General features: G+C 29.6%; 1 protein-coding gene across 7 annotated transcripts in view; it reads left to right on the plus strand.

The window, feature by feature from the left end:
- The window catches only part of LOC129905842 (neural-cadherin-like), a 658,269-nt gene that overhangs the window by 226,017 nt on the left and 411,224 nt on the right, over positions 1–21,028 (plus strand). For all 7 annotated transcript variants that reach the window (XM_055981444.1, XM_055981445.1, XM_055981449.1 and 4 more), the window contains exon 11: positions 2,553–2,742. In XM_055981444.1, coding sequence (XP_055837419.1) covers positions 2,553–2,742 — 190 coding nt within the window. The remainder of the gene's footprint in view (positions 1–2,552; positions 2,743–21,028) is intronic.

Below are 21,028 nucleotides of genomic sequence, written 5' to 3' on the forward strand. Positions count from 1 at the left end.
GGAATGTAAGAAAAAGAAAGAAATATCTCAAGAACCAGACCTCCAAAAATCTTTTGGTTTGCAGTTATGAATAGAGCTTAAAGACTTATGAATATAGCTTGAAGACTTTTCTTTAGATTTTTTACTCTATGGATTTGGAGAAAAATTTTGAAAAAGTATTGTTTTTTTGGCAATTTTTTTCAAAAATCTTAAAAAGATAGATTTGTAAAATTTTTACCTAAATGCATAGGCCTGTTCACTGTGAAATTATATCTGTAAATCCAAACTTGTTTCAAGACTTTGATCATAAGATTATATCGGCTTCAAAATGTTAGAAAAAGAAATAAAAATGTTTCTTTTGATTTTTTGCTCCATAGATTTGGAGTAAATTTTTGAAAAAGTATTTTTTTTTGGAAGGGGATTGGATTTTTTTCGAAAAATAAAAAAAAAAAATTAAAATTTATCAATCTGCATGCCTTATATGTATATTTAATTTAAAACCGATTTCGAGACTTTGCTCAAAAAAAATCAAATAAAAAAAAAACATGTTTGGTTCCGCATATCTCAACAACCAGACCTCCAAGAATCATTTAGTTTTCAGTTATAAATAGAGCTTAAAGAGACTTTTCTTTTGATATCTCACTCACTTTTTGCCACGGCAGCAGAAAAAATAGTGTCACTATCCTAAAACTTCTAAATCAAAATAAATTTTAATTCAAAAACCTATGCTTTCACTTTTTTCTCAAAAAAAAAAACAACACTTTTTCGCCTTAGATATTTCAAGAGACTCTCTTGAGTGTTTGGGCTTTATGGAATATTTTAATTTCGTTTGTTTTACAGAGAAAAAGGACCATCCTTGATATAAAAACACAATTTGCGAATAATTATTATATAAATAATACCTCGAACATTTTTCAATAACAACAAAAAAATTTATAAGTACCTAGCCTCGAAAAAATTAATTGCTTTCATGTTAAGTCTCAATAATTACGAAAACAATTAAATTAATTGTGTTCCTAAAAAAAAACAAAAACACAATAACAATATCAAAAAATCCGACTAGTCTTTTCTCTCGTTAAATTCAATTTACCAAATCCTTTCACTTATTGTATTTGTTTATCGTTTATTGTTTTTTTTTTTTTAATTTACATTAATCGCCTCAGACAAAAAAAAGATTAACAAAAAGAATTCTCTTTTTTTTTTTTAATTCAAAGTATAATGATCTAAAAAAAAGAAAAACATTTAAATGCTTACTTCCTCATCCCGATTTGAAGAACCAAAACTCAAATAATTAGAACGGAAATTATTTCAACAAAAATTCAGGTTTCGTCATAGTCTGGGACATAAAGCTGCTTTTTCTGTATCTAGAATAAAATTAATTGATTTTTTTCTGTTAATTGAACAATTCTTTAAGGATACTTTTTTGGTACTAAAAACCTTCATAGAATTAAAAGATATTAAAATTTTTGATTTTCTGAATCTTACGAAAAAAAAATGCCAAAGGCCATTAAAAATAAATGTTTTTTTTTTTTTTTAAACAAATGTCAAAAACAAACAATGTTTGTTACTTCTCAAACTATATTTTACTAAAGGATAAAAAAATCCTCCAGAGTGGAAGCTTTATCCATCAGCATAATAATCATGGTAAATTGGAAGAAATATAAGAGAAAAAAAAGGTCCACAGCGCAATAATTATAATCTGCACACGACTGTAACTACAACTTCAGTGATTGTGTGGCATAGTCGAGTTTCGAGTCTTCCAAAGGATGCCATATACCAGTAGTCGCATAGTTCAGAAAAAAAAAAAAAATAGTACGAAAAAAACAAAGTGTGTAAGCTTAACTAGTTTTCAAACTTAATCCATCCTTATTTCAAAGGATCATAAGACGGGGGCAAAAGGAAAGAGTATAAGTACCTACTTGTACATACCTACTCTTTCCCTCTCTCTTTCTCTACTTCTTCCCTCTTGTGTCCACTATCAAAAAGTTGAATAGTGGAATTGGGAATGAGTGTTGAAGTTGAAGGCGTAGTTATATACTATAGGCAAGCTGAAAGGCGCAAAAAAGGACCTCCAAGCTAATTAGGATCTCCATTGCTCACGCTTCGTTGAAGTGAAAATAAAGAATAAAAGCAAAGGAAACTTGGTATAAACCGCAAAGCATTATCCTGCCAACTAAAATTTCACATTCTTTAATAGAAAGCGAGATACCACCAACTTAAACCAAACGACTGACGCGACGATGACTCCCACAAGAAAAAAAAAAACCCTTTCCGCTTCGCCTTTTTGCTAGATAAGAAAGGAGAAAAAAACTTATAGTTGATCTACTTTAAAAGAAGGGAGTGGAAATAAGATCCACAAAAGGCATCGTAATTCGTAATGCATTCAGAGAGAGAGGGAATGAATTGAAGCAGACATATTTATTTCTAATCCTTTTTTTTGTGTGTGTCTTTATTTCCGCAGTTTATCGTACTTTCTTTTTAAATTGTTGTTTTGCTTTTGTTGAATTCATTTATCCATGACATTACACCGTTCTTTTTTGTGTTTTTTTCTTCCTTATTTTTTATCACAACAGGTCTATTATTATATTGTTGATTCACCACGTAATGAAGGAAAGGAATTTTTCGAAATAAATTTACAAAGTGGTGAAATTTTCACTAAAACCGTATTCGATAGAGAGAAGAAAGGAGCCTATGCATTGGAAGTTGAAGCACGTGACGGAGCACCATCAGCACGACCAAATAGCAATGGACAACCAAATTCAGGTTAGTGGCAATTTATAATTTATTTATTGTTTATTTATTTTTTTACACAAAAATGTGTAAAATGTTGCAACGAAAACAACAAACAAAAATAAAAAATTATTCGGCAAAGATTAAATCTCGTTGAAAATGTGATATAAAGCTTATGAAATTGTCTGTAAAAAAGTTCGGAGAATATTTTTACTTGTAAGTGATTAAAAAATAATTTATAGGTTATTAAATTTTTTACTACCTAGCATTTTTAATATGAATGGCTTTATTTATATGGAACATTTTGTTATTAATATAGTCTCAGTAACCGAAAATTCACATCTCTTCACAAAATTTGAGCCCTTTCAATTGAATCATGTATTCTGGCTAATCCTGGTTGTTTAGAGTTGTTTCAAATTTGGTCATCAAACGTTGGAGAATTGACTGTGAGAAGTCTATTATGTATTCCATGATTAAATTAGCAAAAAAACAATCTTCCTGAGTGAATTCTTTATTAGATAAAAACATATTTACAAGCACGTTCACAGTTTGTAAGCCATCCATAAGCAAAACTGATGTTTTAACTGGAGTTCCACAAGGAAGCTATATTAGACCACTTTTTTTTTCTTTTTCTAAATGACATTTCTAAAGAAATTAATATTTTTAAATTCTCAAATTCAATTACTTCAAATAGCTTTTTATTTTAACAATATTACATCGACAAAGTTTTTGGATAAAGAAACAAAAAGTAATAGAACCGAACAGAATAAGTGAAAAATGATGTCCTATTACAGGTTCAGAAGTCCGTGTTAATCTTGTTATTTTTAGAAGAATTCAAGTTCAAATTGTTGAAAACTTGAATGATTTAGGGCCATGTTGACTTTTCCACTTAACGACTCAAAAAATTAAAGCGGTTTCAAAACTTTTGGGAAGTTAGAACCAACTTTTTGAATTTTTGTCATTTTGAAAAAAATGTTACACATACGCCCCAGTGACCATTTAGACTGAAATCTGAAAACAACTAAATAGTTTTTAATAGCTGATCATACTTAAACCAGTAAACTTGTTTTGCCCATTCATTAGCCTTTCAAATGATATTATTGGTTAAACTAAATCTGCTAAGATCAATTAAAGCTCTGTCGGCACACAGGTGCGAATTTGGCAGGACAAAAATTAAAAGTGTTCACAAAAAAGTGTATTTTTAAAGGTGAAAATACATTTTTTTGAATTGTGAATACCATTTCATATGTGATTCTCTATAAAATAGTGAGACCGAAAAAAGTTCTAGCGACATGAAAAAGAATAAACCAAATTCGCAAAAAAGAGGTGTGCCTACAGAGGGTTAAAGCTCCAATCAATGACTGATTTTTCGCTCAGATTTCAAATGAGTACGTTAAAACCAAGCATTAGAATTTTGAAAATATTAGTGATTTTGATCCATGAAATAAAGATTTTAAAAACTTTTAATCTGACAATTCTTTGTTAGGTTTGCTTTAGTTGCTGACCATTTTTGTTTATACCACCATAATAAACCATTTAAATTTTTGTATCAAGGGGCACGGTAGTGCCCAGCCAAGTTCTCTAGCAACTTTGGCACTACACCCTTATTTACAGGAAACAACTCAGGCCATTTTCGACCCCCCTCTAACTTCCACACCAAAGATGCTAGAAATTTCAAACTCGCTACATTGAGTTGAGCTAGTCAAAAACAAACACCTCACAAAATTTCAGCCTTCTACGATGAGTAGTTTCTGAGATATAGGGCTTCAAAAATCGCTAAAACCGTAACTGACTGACTGACTCACTCACTCACTCACTGACAGATCATCAAAATTATGGAGAACTTCCCGATATCGTAGAAACTTGAAATTTTATACGGTGATAGGACTCGTGGTGTATACAAAGGAAAAAATCGAAAATTTGATATTTTCAATTCAGGGGGCGTGACATCCGCCCATTTCCACTGAATTTTCATCAAATATTATGGAGCACTTCTGATTATCGTAGAATCTTGAAATTTAGTGGAATGGTAGAGCTAGAAGTTTATACAAAGAAAAAAATTTAAAGTTTGAGAATTTCAGCCAGGGGGCGTGGCAACCGCCCATATCCGCTGAATTTTCATAAAATATTATAGAGCACTTCTGATTATCGTAGAATCTTGAAATTTGGTGGAATGGTAGAACTGGTAGTTTATACAAAGGAAAAATTTGAGAATTTCAGCCAGGGGGCGTGGCAACCGCCCATTTCCGCTGAATTATCATTAAATATTATAGAGCACTTCTGATTATCGTAGAATCTTGAAATTTGGTGGAATGGTAGAGCTGGTAGTTTATACAAAGGAGAAAATTTAAAATTTGAGAATTTCAGCGAGGGGGCGTGGCAACCGCCCATTTTCACTGAATTTTCCAAAATATAGAGATTTTCAATTCTACAGCCATACCTTGCAAAAAGTAGTGAAATCACAACAAAAACATTACTGTTAAAAAAAGAGCCAAGTTCTCCTATGTTGAAATTATGCTAGCACAAAAAGTATTGAGATGTAAAAGTGTACCAAGTTCTAAAGTTTGGGTTCAAATTCGTATCAATAAAATTTTGATTGTTTACTTGGCAATTTTTTAAATAACTTTAAAAATCGGTAATTAAAAGAAAAATTGTCAAGAGAACAATCAAAATTTTATTGATACGAATTTGAACCCAAACTTTAGAACTTGGTACACTTTTACATCTCAATACTTTTTGTGCTAGCATAATTTCAACATATGAGAACTTGGCTCTTTTTTTAACAGTAATGTTTTTGTTGTGATTTCTATTTCAACAACTTTCAATATTGTAAAGTAATTATGCACACCAATCAAACATGCACTAAATCACTATTTCACATTGCATCTTGTCTTCCATATTAGTTAGGTAAGTATTTTCAAGTCTACCATTGCGTCCCTGAACTCAATTTGTATTTTCATTTTCAACACAATTTGTGTGAAATATTCAAGAACGAAAAAATAAATAAAAAGAGGTTAAACACTTTTCTGCCATCAGCTTTATCGTTAAACTTCTCAAGAACTTTTTGGAATACGAAAAAAAGGCCTGTGTGTGTGCTTCAATACTTTTTTTTTTTTTTTGTAAATTGCGGAAACATCGATTTGACGTGTTTTGAAAAATAAATAAATAAAGTTTTGTTACCATCGTCATCATCAGGAGAAAAATACGAAGACGAAAAACCAAATTTATTTTTTGCAAGAATTCTTGATTTGCATATCGGTGGCAGTGAATGTTTTGCCAAAAAACTCTTAATTAAATTAACGTGTTCAAGAAAAATGCTGCATTCCATCAAAATAGAAGAATAAAAAAAAAAAAAACTTCCGCATTGCCTGATTTTATAACTAAAGACGTATAAAGATGGAATATTTATAACTCAGATTTTTTCGTTCTTGCCAAAACTTTTAAGAAATATACAAAAAAAAAAAAATTGTTTAAGGTTTCATCTTTAAAATTGTGTGCATCCTTGAGGCGCATTGGGAAAAAATATTTTATATAGTATATTTTTAGGAGTAGTTGTAGATATAAATGCAAAGCAGATTAAAAGGTACCTTCGTAAAAAGACTATGGGTAAAACGTAAAAACCAGCCAACTATACAAGTTAAAACTAAAAAAATAAAAAATGTCGAAACCAATGTTGTTGTGTTTTGGTTTTTTTTTCTTCTTGACTTTATGCCTCCAGCAGAAACTATATAAAAAAGAATAAGAAAGTTTATCTTGTTTTTTTTTTGTCTTCCTTCAAATAGAACTTTTATGGAAAATTCAAGCAAATATCTTTTAAGGACATCTTCTTCTTCTGGGTTGTTTGTTCTTTGCACGTGAGACTTTTTAGCTCTCGGATTCTTGTTGTTTGAGGTATGAACTCTATGTCTTTTTGCTACTAGAATCGGAGGGGGAATGCAAAAAAAGAAGAGGTTGTTTTTTTTTTTTGCTTGCCTTGTTCTTTAATTGGCTTTATTCAATTTTAAATGGCAAAAACTTAATTAGGAAAACAAACAAACATTTATCAGCCTTCCGGAAGATTTTAGCGTTTCTTAGGGGGGGAAAACAAAATAGAAAAATAGGATTTAATTAATTAATGAGCCTCTCTTATTTGAGTTTTGCACTGTGACTATCTTGTTATTTTTATATTATTTCAAGAGTATCTTGTTAGAAGTGTGTTCTTAGAAGATTTTAAAGCTTTTAGACCGTTTTTGAAAACAAATCTGCGTAAACATTTATTTTATATGTCAATCATTAACAAAAACTTGAACTGAAGAATAAAAATTATCCTATCTTAGTGCATTAAGCTTTAAAGACTATAATCTGTTAATTGCAAGTTCTGCAAGTTCAAATAAAATGCACGACTGGGGTCGCACGTATTTGCTCTTATACTAAAAGTAACTCTAATGTTAAAACTTTTTATCAAGAAAATTAGGGAACATTTTGAATTTGATATTTTCAAGAAATTTTTTAAGTATAGTGTAAAAAATAAAATTTCTTTTTATAATTAATTAAACACATTTTTAAATGATCTTTTTCACAATAACAAGTATGCTATGTGATTTCTTGTATAAAAAAGAATATTTAGAAAAAAAAACAAATCGAAAATCGTTAGAGCCGTTTTAAAAAAAAAAAAATAATTTTTTATACATACAAATTTTCTAACATTTTTCTAAAAAAAATTTGGTATGCCATTTTGAAGAAAAACGAAATTTCAAAATTTTTCAGAAACCCGTTTTCAAAAAATTGATTTAAAAAAAAAAATTGAACAATTTTTTTAAAAATCAAAAAATGTGTTTTTTGAAAATTTTCTAAAATTTCAATAATACCTTGACTTAAACGCTTTTGTATAAATTTTTTTTGTTGAAATCGGGTTAGTCTTGTACGAGATATTCAAAAACAAAAAAAAAAAACGTTCTATGACAGGTACCGTTAATAACGGTGCAAAAAATATATTTTTTTTATCTCAAAAGTTGGATTTTATGTTAAATATAACACACAAAAATTTTAATCAAAATCTTAAAAGTCGCTTTTGAAACAAAATTTACTTTTTTATTTCCTTTATATGACATGTACCGTTATTTTTTGGTTCTAAAAAAAATTTCATTTTGTCCTCTAGCGTAGGGAATCACTTAAAACCTATTTACTACCAAGCTTGAAGAAAATCGCTCCAGTAGTTTAGGCTGTAGCTCGAGTTTTCTAAAAATTGTTATCTCGAGTTCGATTTTTTTTTTGCCGAACCCTAAATTTGCCCTATAGTACCTATATCTCAAGTAAAAAATCTATTGGGCACCCATTAACTAAATTCGTTGATGCTTGATTTTGTGATATGAAGTGGACCATTCTTTTTTTTTTTTAATAAAAAAAAGAAGCTTAACTTCAAAGCGCCTTGTGGTGGTCATTCTAAGAACTAAAAAAATCATTTTTAATTAATAATTTGAAATACAATAGTTCTCTTACAATTTGTATAGAATTTTTGCTTTGACTATCAAAGACCGTGTTTTCTCTATTCTAACCAAGGTAACGTCATTTTGAAAATATTCCTTTTGTTCCATAAATAGTATAAAAGAACCAGTTAAAACACAAAAACAAGTCAAAGAAAATGGCTATTCAATGGTCATATACCGCATATTTTTGTATAAACAACAGAGTTATCTTTTGTATCTCTCTAAAGTGTAGAGTCAAAGTGAAATCTAAAATGTGCATACAAAATTTCCCCATATATCCTTTTTCTATATGTAAGTTACGTACTTATACGACGACCCACCATCATCATCATCATCTAGATAGTATATGTGTACGAGTATAGTTTCTAAAACCATTGTTGCTGACAACGTGTTACATTGTTTATTTGCATTGTGGTAAGCCACAAAACGACAGACAGTTACATACAATCATAACCAAATGGTTTGGTTATGGGTATAGTATCTTTTTGTATATACAATAGCATCTCTATGGTATTTATCTTTTGGGAATTATGCATGAATGCATTTATTTGATTAAACTTTTTGTAATGACGGTGGCGGCGGCGATGATGGCGATGATGATTATGATTACGATAGAAATGGCTAAACATAAATTTTCATCAGAATTTTTAGAATTTATGTTCAAAGATTAGACAGATAGATATCGGTTATTTTGTAATTTCGCAACACTTTGGATGTGTTTGTAAAATATTTTTGACAAAAGCATGGACATAAATCAAAAAGATCTGTTATTGTTCAATAAAATAAAAAAAAATAATAAAAATACTACAATCTATGGGCATTCTTGACAGACTTTCGGATTTACGCTATTTAGGCTATAAATACTGAAAAGTTACTAACGCATATTCGAGGCAAGCAAGCTTCTTCTGGAAGCTCTATCCTTAGCGAATTGATGCTTCCCAATTAGCATGCCAAGTTAGTTGAGGTCCTTTTACACTGAGAGCTATTTTTAAAGAGCAATAATAGCAATGAGAAGCTAATAAAAAAAGCAGCGATTAATAGCTGCTTTTTAATCACTCTTTAAATAGCAGTTAAAGTCGCAAATGACCTACTCTTTAAATTTCTTTCTGATTTGAAATATGATTGAAAATATTTAACACAAAATCAATAATCAAAGCAGTAGATATTTTGAACAGAATGCTTAGTAGTGAAGTTTTAAAGAGAACATTTGTTGAAAAAAAGAGCACTGAAATTTCAAATAACAGAGAACAGTTTTGCTTATAAAAGCAATAACAGAGAGCAGTTTTGCTTATAAAAGCAATGAAATCTTTCAGAGCACCGAACACTTCTACTGTTCTCCATTTTCACTTGATCGCTTCATGTTTATCATTGTAAATATAAGAAAAAAAACACACACCAAATAAGATTGGTTTGCAATGCAGTGACCAGCTATGTTAAAGAGCAATTGCAACTGTTGACTGCTCAGAGGAAGAGCAAAGTGATTGAAAGTATCGCTCCTTTCTCGTGCGAGTCGCCTCTTGTTTTTCGTGAGAAGCCGATGATCTTCCATTCTTTTTCGTTTGAACAGTCATTGACAGCTTTGGTTTTTCTCTGCAGCACCGCTTTTGAAGCTTTTTGTTCAGCTGAATTTCCTCATAGTATTTCCGATGTGTTTGCGATGCACAGTGGTCGATTTTGAGTCACTAGGTGGACTTAATTCTTTTTTATGTCTTATTGGCTTTGAATATTATTTTTAATGTGATAACGTCTTACAAATCGATGAACCCTGGTCTCCCGTTCTTCCCGTGCCTGTTAGCAGTTTTTTTCACCTTAGCTGCTATATTCATTATCAATATACAGCTTAAACTATTACACTGGTTTACAAGGGTTTTGTTGCCAAAACAATAATATACTTTTCTGAAGGTTTTCGGTGTCCTGAACTCGAATCCAAAGTTAAAAAAAAATTAATCAGCTCCCGTTTTTGAAATATTACCGTTAGACGATGCAAAAAAACGTATTTTTGGGTACTTCGGACCTTATTCTTTTATATAAGGAAAATTGTTTGAACATATTTCCTATAAGAACTGTTTTCCATCTTTCAATGCCTGTTTAAATCTTTCTGATATCTTTTTTATTGCCCGAGATATTTTTAATGGGAAAAAATATTTCTTTTTCAAAAATTTTTGACCGTTTTCGAGCTCTTTTGACCGTTTTTTATTTATATCTTTTTGGTTTTGATAGATATATTAATCAAATTAACAGGAAATATAGATTAAAGCCAGCACTATATTTTTGCAAAATTTCAATCATTTTCATAGTCACATTTTTGAGATAACGGTAAAAAGATGGTCTTTTTTTTGACACGTAATATCTTTTTACATAGAGCATTTTTAAATTTGATTTATTTTTATTTTGAAAAGATATAATATAACCTTTCATTTCATATATCACACATAACAGTTCATGCTCTACAAGCTTGACAATCTTGAACAATGTCCTTCCGTAAAAAAAATGGTCAACTTAAAAAGAGCAGATTGGTACCTGAAAGAGACGAAAAAAATAGTTTGCGGCGGTTTTCGGCACTTAATTTTAGCATCAAATTAAAGGTAATGATTCAAACTACAAAATATAAAAAATTCACGATGGCACTCTTCGGCACTTTTTTTTAATCGTCCAAGAAGTAAAAAATAAACATCTGAGAACTATCAAAAAAATGCCTTACAACATTCAGTTAATAGAAATAGAATCCGACTTTTTTTTACAAAAAACAAATTGAATTTTAAAATACATACCACTAGCATTTTCTGACAGTTTTTTGTTCAACTCAATTGCTCACTTTTATCATAAACTATCACTTTGTAAACACTTGTTAATTCGAGGACGTTAAAATAGAGAGTGAGCAAATCATGAATGATTACATTGAGATGCTTCCCATGAATAAAATAACGGAATCAAAAAATTATTTTTGTTGTTTTTTGTTGTTTAAGAATATTTACTTTCGGCCTAACGGTATTTTGTATGTTGACAACAACTTTTTTTTTTCGACTTTTGACCAGCTACGATGTACTGAATCGACCAGTGTGCGATGGCCTGAATACCGTACCATTTTACATCGGCTTCTATCAGGTTATGGTCAAAGTCAATGTTGACTCCTCGGAACATTACGTTCGGACGTCTATATAATACTGAAGGAACGTCTAACGTCGATTACAATATGGTCAATCTGTTTGACGGTTATTCATTCTGAGATTTCTTGCCAGAATCCGTAGTCGGAAAACGATCAATGGCTGAACAAAAGAAACTACAAATGAGGCATCTGAACAGTTCTCTAGAGGGGAAATTAAAATTTTTGTATGACCACAACGACTCTAACTCTAACTGTGAGAGCGGTACTAGCTACTAGGTTTCTAAATATCTCGATTTTAACGAAATTTTCTAAGAAAAGCTTTCAAGTAACCGTAATATTAAAATTTTAGAAAATTAAAAAAAAAAAACAAATTTTTGGATTTTTAAAAAATATTTCTATTTTATTTTTTTGAACCATCCTTTTTTTTCAAAAACGGTTTGGTAAAAAAATTTGAAATTTCGTTTTTATTGTATAAATTAATTACATCTTCACAATGGCGCACCATTTTTTTTTTTGAAAAATGTTAGAAAATATGAAAATATAAAAAATTATTTTTTAAAAACCGACTGTAACGATTTTTGAATTTTTTTTTCTAAAAATTCTCTTTTTATACAAGAAATCAAAAAGGCATACTTGGTTTTGTGTAAAAGATCATTTTTAAAACAGTGTTTAGTCAATTATAAAAACAGATTTTATTTTTTTTTACTACATTATGAAATTCCTTAAAAATATAAAATTTTAAATTTTCCCTAATTTTGTTCAATAAAAATATTTAACTATATGACTAACCCTTTGTCGGCACAGTGCGTCGAGTGTATGGGGGATGTGGACAAAAATCAGAATATAAAAAATTTTTGTTTCTTTGAATAAGAAAACCTTCAGAAACACTATTTATGGTATATTTCATCAAAGTAATGATAAATTTCACAAAAAAATAATAAGCATTTAAATAATATCGAATGAGAGCCAACTCTGCCGGCAAAATGAGAAAATTGTCCAAAAAATGACAAAAGTGCAATTAAATTCCCCGATATTTTGGAACAAAATATTTTGAAAAACGCTTTAGCATCCACAGCTTTTTGTTTTACTTAAAACAAACTCATAAAGCACCTTTATACTTGAAAATTTTACAATTTAAGCCAATTTTTCGAAAAAGTCCTTATTTTTTAGTTCTGAAAATGAGTCTACAAAAATGTAAATATTTTGAAGATGAGCAAGTATGAGCAAAAAAGGTGAGCAGAATAAGAAAGTAGAAATAAAGGGGAACCTTGTGGCATACAAGATTCTGCTACAGCTTTGCTACAGTCTGATATAAATTTAGTTTTTGAGTCACAAAAAACAGACTTTTTTAGGTTATATTTTTTAAATACTAATTTCACTTTACAAAAACAAATTGACATACACACACCTGATCTACAGATATTCATTTTGATGATTAACAAAGAAAAAAGTCAAGAACATTTTTGTTTTCACTTAAAAAAAAATTGATAAACATCAATTTGAACCTTAGCTTGAAAAATCGAAATATCATGAAAAACACCACTAATCTTTTTGAATCTTATATTTAAGCAGTGAAAAACTGTGTTTTATTATTGTTGAATATAAACCCTACATGTGAAGCACCGGTTTTTCATCATATAATAGACTTGATTTTTTTTATTTTTGTCCACTGGTCAACGCACTGTGCACGGGTGTGAATTTGGCAGGACAAAAATAAAACGTGGTCACAAAAAAGTGTCTTTATAAGGGTGAAAATACAATTTTTTGGAATTGTGAATACAATATTCGAATTCCTCGCAAAATTCTACATCAATTTCATATATGATTCTTTATAAAATAGTGAGACCGAAAAAAGTTCTAGCGACATGAAAAAGTATAAGCCAAATTTGCAAAAAAGAGGTGTGCCTACAGAGGGTTAAATATACCAGAAACTTATCCCTGGCGTCATTTTAACATCGTTTGGTAACTAAAAGTGTAGCAAAACTCAATTTTTGTTTTGGTGTTATACAGTTCACATTCACTTCTGAGCAAAATAAAGGCAATGGAATCGGACTTGGGCTCACAGATAATATTGTGTTCGTTGCTATTCAGCCCCTATTTTTAATAACATTTCCTGTTTTTAGTTTCTGCATTGCACAAAAAATCTAATCTATTTTTTTTAACTAAACGACATGGTGTGGTCAATCTCAGTCCGTACTGTACATATTTTATACTTTTGTATATCACCAAAATGACATTTACAGACAAAAATATTTTACAAACAAAACAAATATGTCAATAAAACTGTCCTAGATTGAATATATCTACATTTAGAGTTACAGCATCATGTAAGTGAGATTGATCTGAAATAAAAGGATAGATTACAAAAAATGGATGTGTACATGAACATAGTCAGCAGATCCTTTGTAACCAAATGCGATTAGTTTTCCATTTGCGAGAGAGTTGCATCAATGCAATACCATATCGCCAACGCAGCGACTTGAAAATATTTAATTAAATTCCTTTTCTTTTATATTTTTTTCTTCTTTTTTTTTTGTTTTTGTTTTTATTTTTAATTTCTAATGACAGTCGAAGCAGAATATTCTGTGTATCATCATCATTTTACATAAATAAATGTTTGTGTCTTACAACACATTCAGAACCAGGATTCAGAGCAAATGGTGGGACTTGCGATATGGTGGCAATGATGGTGGTTTTAGTAATTCAGAGGAAATTCAAAAGCAAAGTAATTTCCTTTTGCTTTTTGTGTGACAAATCATTTTAAAAGTACTTATACATATACATTAAATACATATATCAACAGGGAGAGAATATGTATGTTTTGCAGGATTTTCTTTAAAACAGGATCTGATGTATCTAATGTTTTTGGTTGAGATATGATGACGACACACAACTCTACGACACGATGACACGGTGAGGGAAATGTGTACATTTGAAAATGATGAAAATTGTAAGAATGAAGGACATATTTACTCTACATAAATATGTTTGTATGTTCGACTTAGCAGTAAGCACTAACACTGAACTGATGACAGAGCTAGCGCTGTGATTTTCTTCATATGGAAAATGGAAGAGGGAAACTAATATCACACATCGTGACATGAGTTTTCTGTTTTTTCCACAGCCATGACATAAAAACCTCGAGCTTGAGGGAACTAAAGGACATTTTTTTGCTTTACTTTTTTTTTTTTTATTTAAAAACCAAAGTCGTTCATGTAAATGTTTTTAATTCGCATATGTGTTGAGATATTTTTATATGGGGAAGGGCATGAAAAATATTCTAAAAAAATAATGTTTAATCTGTGGTTTATACCGCGGATGATTGAAGAGTTTCCCCAGAAATTTAGTAATAAAAGAAAAAAAAAGAGACATTTTATGGGATTTTTATTATTGTTTTTATATTTTGTATATGAGATTACTTAAATGGAAATTAGAAATGCTCTAAGGGTAATCAAAAATACATTATGTGATGGGTCTTTTTATCTTTTTAGTGTTATAAATGGTATGAGGAGAAGACATATAGGACTTGGGGTTATTAAATTGAGTATGGTCGGGGGAAAGCTCTTGAAAAGCCTTAGAAATGAATGGTCCAAAATATAGGCTTACAAATACTATATTCGAACAGTCACTTTAGTATTTGAAATCACAAAAATTGCGTGAACGCGATTTTCTTTGCATTTGATTGTTTCCTCGAAGTTTAGGTACAAAAATACTGGGAACGGGTCGTTATTCTGTACTCCTAAATTCTGTATGACCAAAAATCTGCATGAATATAATTTTGTATTCCATTATTCTGCTTTTCTATTATTCTGTATTTCAAAATTCTGTAAATAAAAAATTCTGTTTTCAAAATTCTGGAAATCCATTATTCTAATTTTTGGAATTCTGTATATTTCACACCTATACCTTTTTGTCTTTTAAGTAGAAAAAAACTGCGCACTTTTTTTTCATTATCAAAACAATTTTTCTTTTATCATTTACAGAATTTAGAAATCCAGAATTTTATATAATACAGAATTTTAGAATACAGAATTTTGAATTTACAGAATTTTAAAATACAAAATTTTGAAAGTGCGCACTTTCTTTCATTATCAAAACAATTTTTCTTTTATCATTTACAGAATTTAAGAATACGGATTTTGAAATCCAGAATTTTGTATTTACAGAATTTTAGAATACAGAATTATGAATTTACAGAATTTTAAAATACAAAATTTTGAAAGTGCGCACTTTTTTTCATTATCAAAACAATTTTCTTTTATCATTTACAGAATTTAGGAATACAGAATTTAGGAATACAGAATTTTGTATTCACAGATTTTAGAATACAGCATTTTAAAATACAGAATTTTGGAATCCGTATTATGGCACATACAGAATTTCGACCCCAACCGAAAAATACTTGGTAGTATTAGACCCCTTCCCACGTTTTTTTTTTTTCAGTGCCTTTAATTCTATCATACATTTAGCTGAAAATTAAGTGTTTTGGTTGAAAACTAAGTGATTTTGTAGTGTTTCTTACCATTGGAGTAGGGTTGCCGAGTTCTTTTTTTATTTTGCAGATAACGAAAGTTTTTTTTTTATAGAAGAGGGTCTTACCTCAAATCTTATGTCCATAGGTACTAAATTTTAATTCTTTCAATATCATATACTTTAAAAAAAAAAAAATAAGTGTTTTTGGTGTTTTTTTTTTAGTATTTGAGTAGGGTTACCAATTACATTTCCTTGTTTAACAGATGAGATCCGACATTTTCAAGTTAGAAAAGAATCTCTCTTAAGTTAAGTGTATATTTAAGCTTTTAAGTGTATATACAAAATCTTGCTGTTTTTGTTAAAAAATGTATATTTGTATTGGTTACCATGTTTGCAAACCTACATTCTTTAATTTTTTTATTATTTTTTTATTTTGTTTTCTAAACATTTCCTTGTTTGTTCAAATTTAAGAAAAATTTTAATATTTAGTAATATTTTCTTTCAAATAGGGTTGCTCCATAGAATTTCCAATATCAAAATTGAAAACCCTATTTTTTTTCATTTTCGTTATCAAATTATCTTTCGAGTCCTAATTTCTATGAATCAAAACCCGTTAAAATATTAAACAATGTCATCATAGTGCAATCTGTGACTTGAAATTATTACATTCTATCTTTTATAAATTTATAATGTGAACTAATAATAATTGTCAAAATGTTATTCAATTGTAACCGAAATTATTGTATTTAACAATTTTTAGTAATAAAAAACATCTATCTATCTATCTATCTAATTGTCAAAACCAAAAAGGATAACAACCAACCTAACCAAGAGGAGAAGCCATATAGTGAATGCACATTTATATATCAATCAATAAACTTAAATCCAATCTCTTTGTCTCCTGTCTTAGAAGCACAACAATCTCAAGTTTATCAAATAATAATTCAATTTAAATAATATAGAGATACGAAAATCTTTAATTTCATTAAACAACACGTTTTCGTTTGAGCAATATTATATTGTCTTGCCTACTCAATGCAATGCAAAGGCCATAAGCCGCATACAGAGAATTGAGAGAATTCCAAAGGTTTCTCTTCGATTCATGTCATCAAAGTTTCACACACACAAAATCAATAAAACAAAACAAGTACCTCGCCTATACCAATATTGTACAGGATAATGATTATTATCAAAGTAAACTATATACAACAACCCAAGAAGGATCTGTATAGACAAAGACAATGATATAGCCAAACGGACGAACATATCAATGTCATTTTCAAGAATTTCCCTTCAAACATCTTTCAAGACTTCTTCTCCTTCTCTTTTTTTGTATTAATAAATATGATGATTGAGGAGTTTAAGTTCTGTAGAATAAGAAAAGGAATTGAGACACAACCGAATGATGACAACCAACGACGACCGATGACGACAGTGAAGATGTGACAGAATCTTATAATCCACAATGTGATATCCTTAAATTACTTCGATTTGACATAATTCAATAAAATACAATCATACATACGCAACACATTCTCTATCTCTTTTTTTCTTATTTGACAGAAGAAGCTCCTACCACACAGCCGCCATTTTGTTCTTAGAACGTAGGAGTATAAAACATTCAAATGTTTACTGAACGTGGGTATTTCAAATTGATTGTGCTATTGATAGCAATTGTATTTATGTATGGAAAAGAAAGATATATAAGTGATTTCTGAATTGGTTTTTATGCTAACAACAGAAAAAACATATAAAACCAAAAAAATATAAACACTTAAGATGAAAAATCAGAAAATCAATGGCCAAACTTTGTGAATTTAGAACAGCTTAAAATACATAACACAAGACATTTAGTTAAATGATTTTTGTTTTTCTGAAGAATTATAATATCGAACAGACGAATGGTTTCATGAATGGTTTCATAATTTATACTCCTCCAATTTTTTGTTTGGACTTGACTCACTTTTGAAGACATCTACCAATGATAGTTTCAACTGGAAAGAAGAAGAATAAGGCGTTAAGTATGATGTAAGAAGCCAGACGATATAAAATTTTTATCATATTTTGCGTTGGTTGACAATCTATTTACAATTTAGGAACGAAATACAGCAATTTTTCAAAAATTTGAATGTTTGTGGGAGGTTATAGCAAACAATTATTATCGGATTTTGATAAAACTTGGTGAAGATATATACAGTAGCGAGCAAAAAAAATGCAAATGAAAGAGGTTTAAAGAGTTTTGTACAAGAACTATGTTACCAAATTTGGCATATTGAAACAGTTTTATTTTCATTAAACAGAGTCAATTTGTAGAATATTTTACTCCAAAACCATTATTTGGTCAAAAGTCTACCTAAATATGCCTTTTTTTGACGAGCAAAAAAAAGCAAATGTTTTTATTGTTTGCATTTTTTTTGCTCGCTACTGTATTTTGGCGTGGGGATGGACATAAAATACTTTTGTTAATGAATTGTTGTATTGGTTTTAATTTTACTAATTTTAGTTTTTTCATACCTCTTAAATAGGTGTAATCAACCAAATCAATGTTATTATTCGTATACTTCCTGCTATAACGGTCTAATAGAGAGCCGTTAAGAATTTTGGTATGGTATTGGCTTCCAAGGTGGTTTCTGGTACTAATTAAGTTCCTGCCCGGGCGCCATATTGTTATTAGTTTCATTTTTTTTTTAAATCAACGGTGACGTACATTCGTATTCGTTTATTAAATAAAATGCACGACTGGGTCACACGAACTTGCTCTTAGAGTTAAAGTTGCTTAAATTTTTAAGACTTTTTATATAGAAATTTGGAAAATGTAGGTACCTACTATATAGGTAAAAAAAAAAAATAAAATTAGTTTTTTAAGAAAATAAAATAAAATCTGAAATCAAATTGCCCTCCAAAACAAGTATGCAATTTTGATTGATATATTAACATGCATTTTTAGAAAAAAAATTTTCAAAATCGTTAGAGCAGTTTTTTAAAAATCTAATTTTTTATAAATAATTTTTTGGAAAAAAAGTTTTAAAATAATATTGGTATGCCATTTTGTAAAAATCACTAATCAACATCTAAAAAAAAATTTCAAAAAAATTCAATGTCCCGTTTTCGAAAATTTGATTTTTGAAAAAATAATTTTCAACACTTTTTTAAAAATCCAAAAATTATTTTTTTTGAAATTTTGTTTTTGGTTTATATTTAAATTATATAAATGCTTCTTCACAAAAAGTTTCGTTGAAATCGAATAAGCTCTTCCAGAGATAATCGGATTTGAAAAAAACGGTTCTATGGCAGGTACCGTTAATAATGATTTTCAAAAAAAAATTTTTTTATTGAAAGATAGACCTTGTCTTAAAACTAACATTTGATTTTTTTAAACAAAATTGTTGGAGCCGTTTTTGAGAAATTTCAATTTTACTAAAATCGGTATATGACAAGTACCGTTATTTTTGGTCCAAAAAAATTAATTCCAAAAAAACCTCTGGAGAGGCGCCAAATAATGCTACATACCAAGTTTGACATCAATCGGTTCATCCGTTTAAGCTGTAGCTTCGTTTACAGACAGACAGACTGACAGACGGACTGACAGACGGACTTCCGGGACCCACTTTTTTGGCATTCTCTACCATTGTAATGTCATGGAAAAATGCTATCTCAACTTTTTTTTTTGTACGAATGCATAACTTGATATATAGTACCTATATCGCAAGTAAAAAAAGCAACAAACTTTAATTAGGATCAATCATGCATATGACAGCACATTTCATCAAAGGACAACTCATCATGGGCAGTCCATCATAAGAAAAGCCATCAGAAGTTTCGATTGAAAAAAAGTTCCTTTTAAATTCTTTTCATTTTAATTTTGAAATGAAGCGACATTTTTTGATGGTTGTTGCGTTATTATTATTTTAAGTTGTTTTGACGTAATTTTTACTTTAATAAAAGTCGATGATGACTTGTTTTATGATTAGTTGTGCAGTGATGAGTTGTCTGACATATACAAAAATCGTGTTTCCGTTTAAATAGTGCTGTTTCTACATAAGTCTCTGAAGATTACCACATAAATGTGAGGATTTATTTCAAAAACCATATATTCTCCATTCCAATATGTCCAAAATTTCTGATATCTAATTACCAAACATTCCATATGAAAATTCTGATTTCTCTCATATGTATTGCCCAGTTTTATTGTTAGCCCAGGGAAATTAGTAATTTAAATCGCATTTTTCGCGGGACAAAATTTTTTTCATGGAATGTGTTCGGGTGGTTGTCCTTATCATAAAAGTCAATTTGTTGGGATAATTGGAGGTTGGGAACAGCCGCCATCTTGGAAAAGAGATTGGTATCGTTTTTATTGAATAGCTCCATTGTTATTCATTTTAACAAAAAATGACAAAGGTAAGACTTATTAACAATAAAATTATCTAAGAAATGATATACAAAACAATTCCGTGAGTTGATTAAATAAAATTTTATAGTTGGTCAAAGTGCGGGTTTGTATCGCAAGGTTGGGACAAAATGACATTTTTTCATATATCTCACGAACTTTTGATTTGTTTGGATAATTCTTCAAGAATGAATTGTAGTACTTATAATTACCTATAAATTGAGCCCACAATCGTTATTGTCACCATCGTATTGTAGAAGTAATCTAACTCCGAAACTCTCCATGTACTAGTCAAAAGTAAAAAAAAAGCTGTTTTTTTGCTAGTAGGCCGAGAAAATTTTGGGAGTAGAGGTATAACCAAAATATAAGTACGCAGTTTTGCAGCCATACGCGTGTTAATGTCGATTTCGAAGGTCTGACAACTCTAATTTTGTGCTTTATATGGTTTTTGGGGGGTTAAATAACGTAAGTTTTCCAGTTAATGTGAATGGGCTAAATTTATACTATTTGAAATTATAAATATACAAGCTGATGCTCTATTATTTTTCCTAAATCTGAACACCCCAATCTTGAGGATGTGACCAATAGAACTATATATAAGCCGTTTATACGATTATGTTTTAGAAGCTTTTTTTGTTTAGATTTTTGTTTGTTTATTTGAATTGAAAAGCCTGATATGGTTAGTTAAAAAAGCTTATATCGTAAGTTCTATTAACCCCATAGCCGAGATTGAGGTGTCCAGATTTAGGAAAAATAATAGAGCATCAGCTTGTATATTTATAATTTCAAATAGTATAAATTTAGCCCATTCACATTAACTGGAAAACTTACGTTATTTAACCCCCCAAAAACCATATAAAGCACAAAATTAGAGTTGTCAGACCTTCG

Source organism: Episyrphus balteatus, chromosome 1 (genome assembly GCF_945859705.1).
Source record: "Episyrphus balteatus chromosome 1, idEpiBalt1.1, whole genome shotgun sequence".
In the NCBI taxonomy this organism is placed as follows: Eukaryota; Metazoa; Arthropoda; class Insecta; order Diptera; family Syrphidae; genus Episyrphus; species Episyrphus balteatus.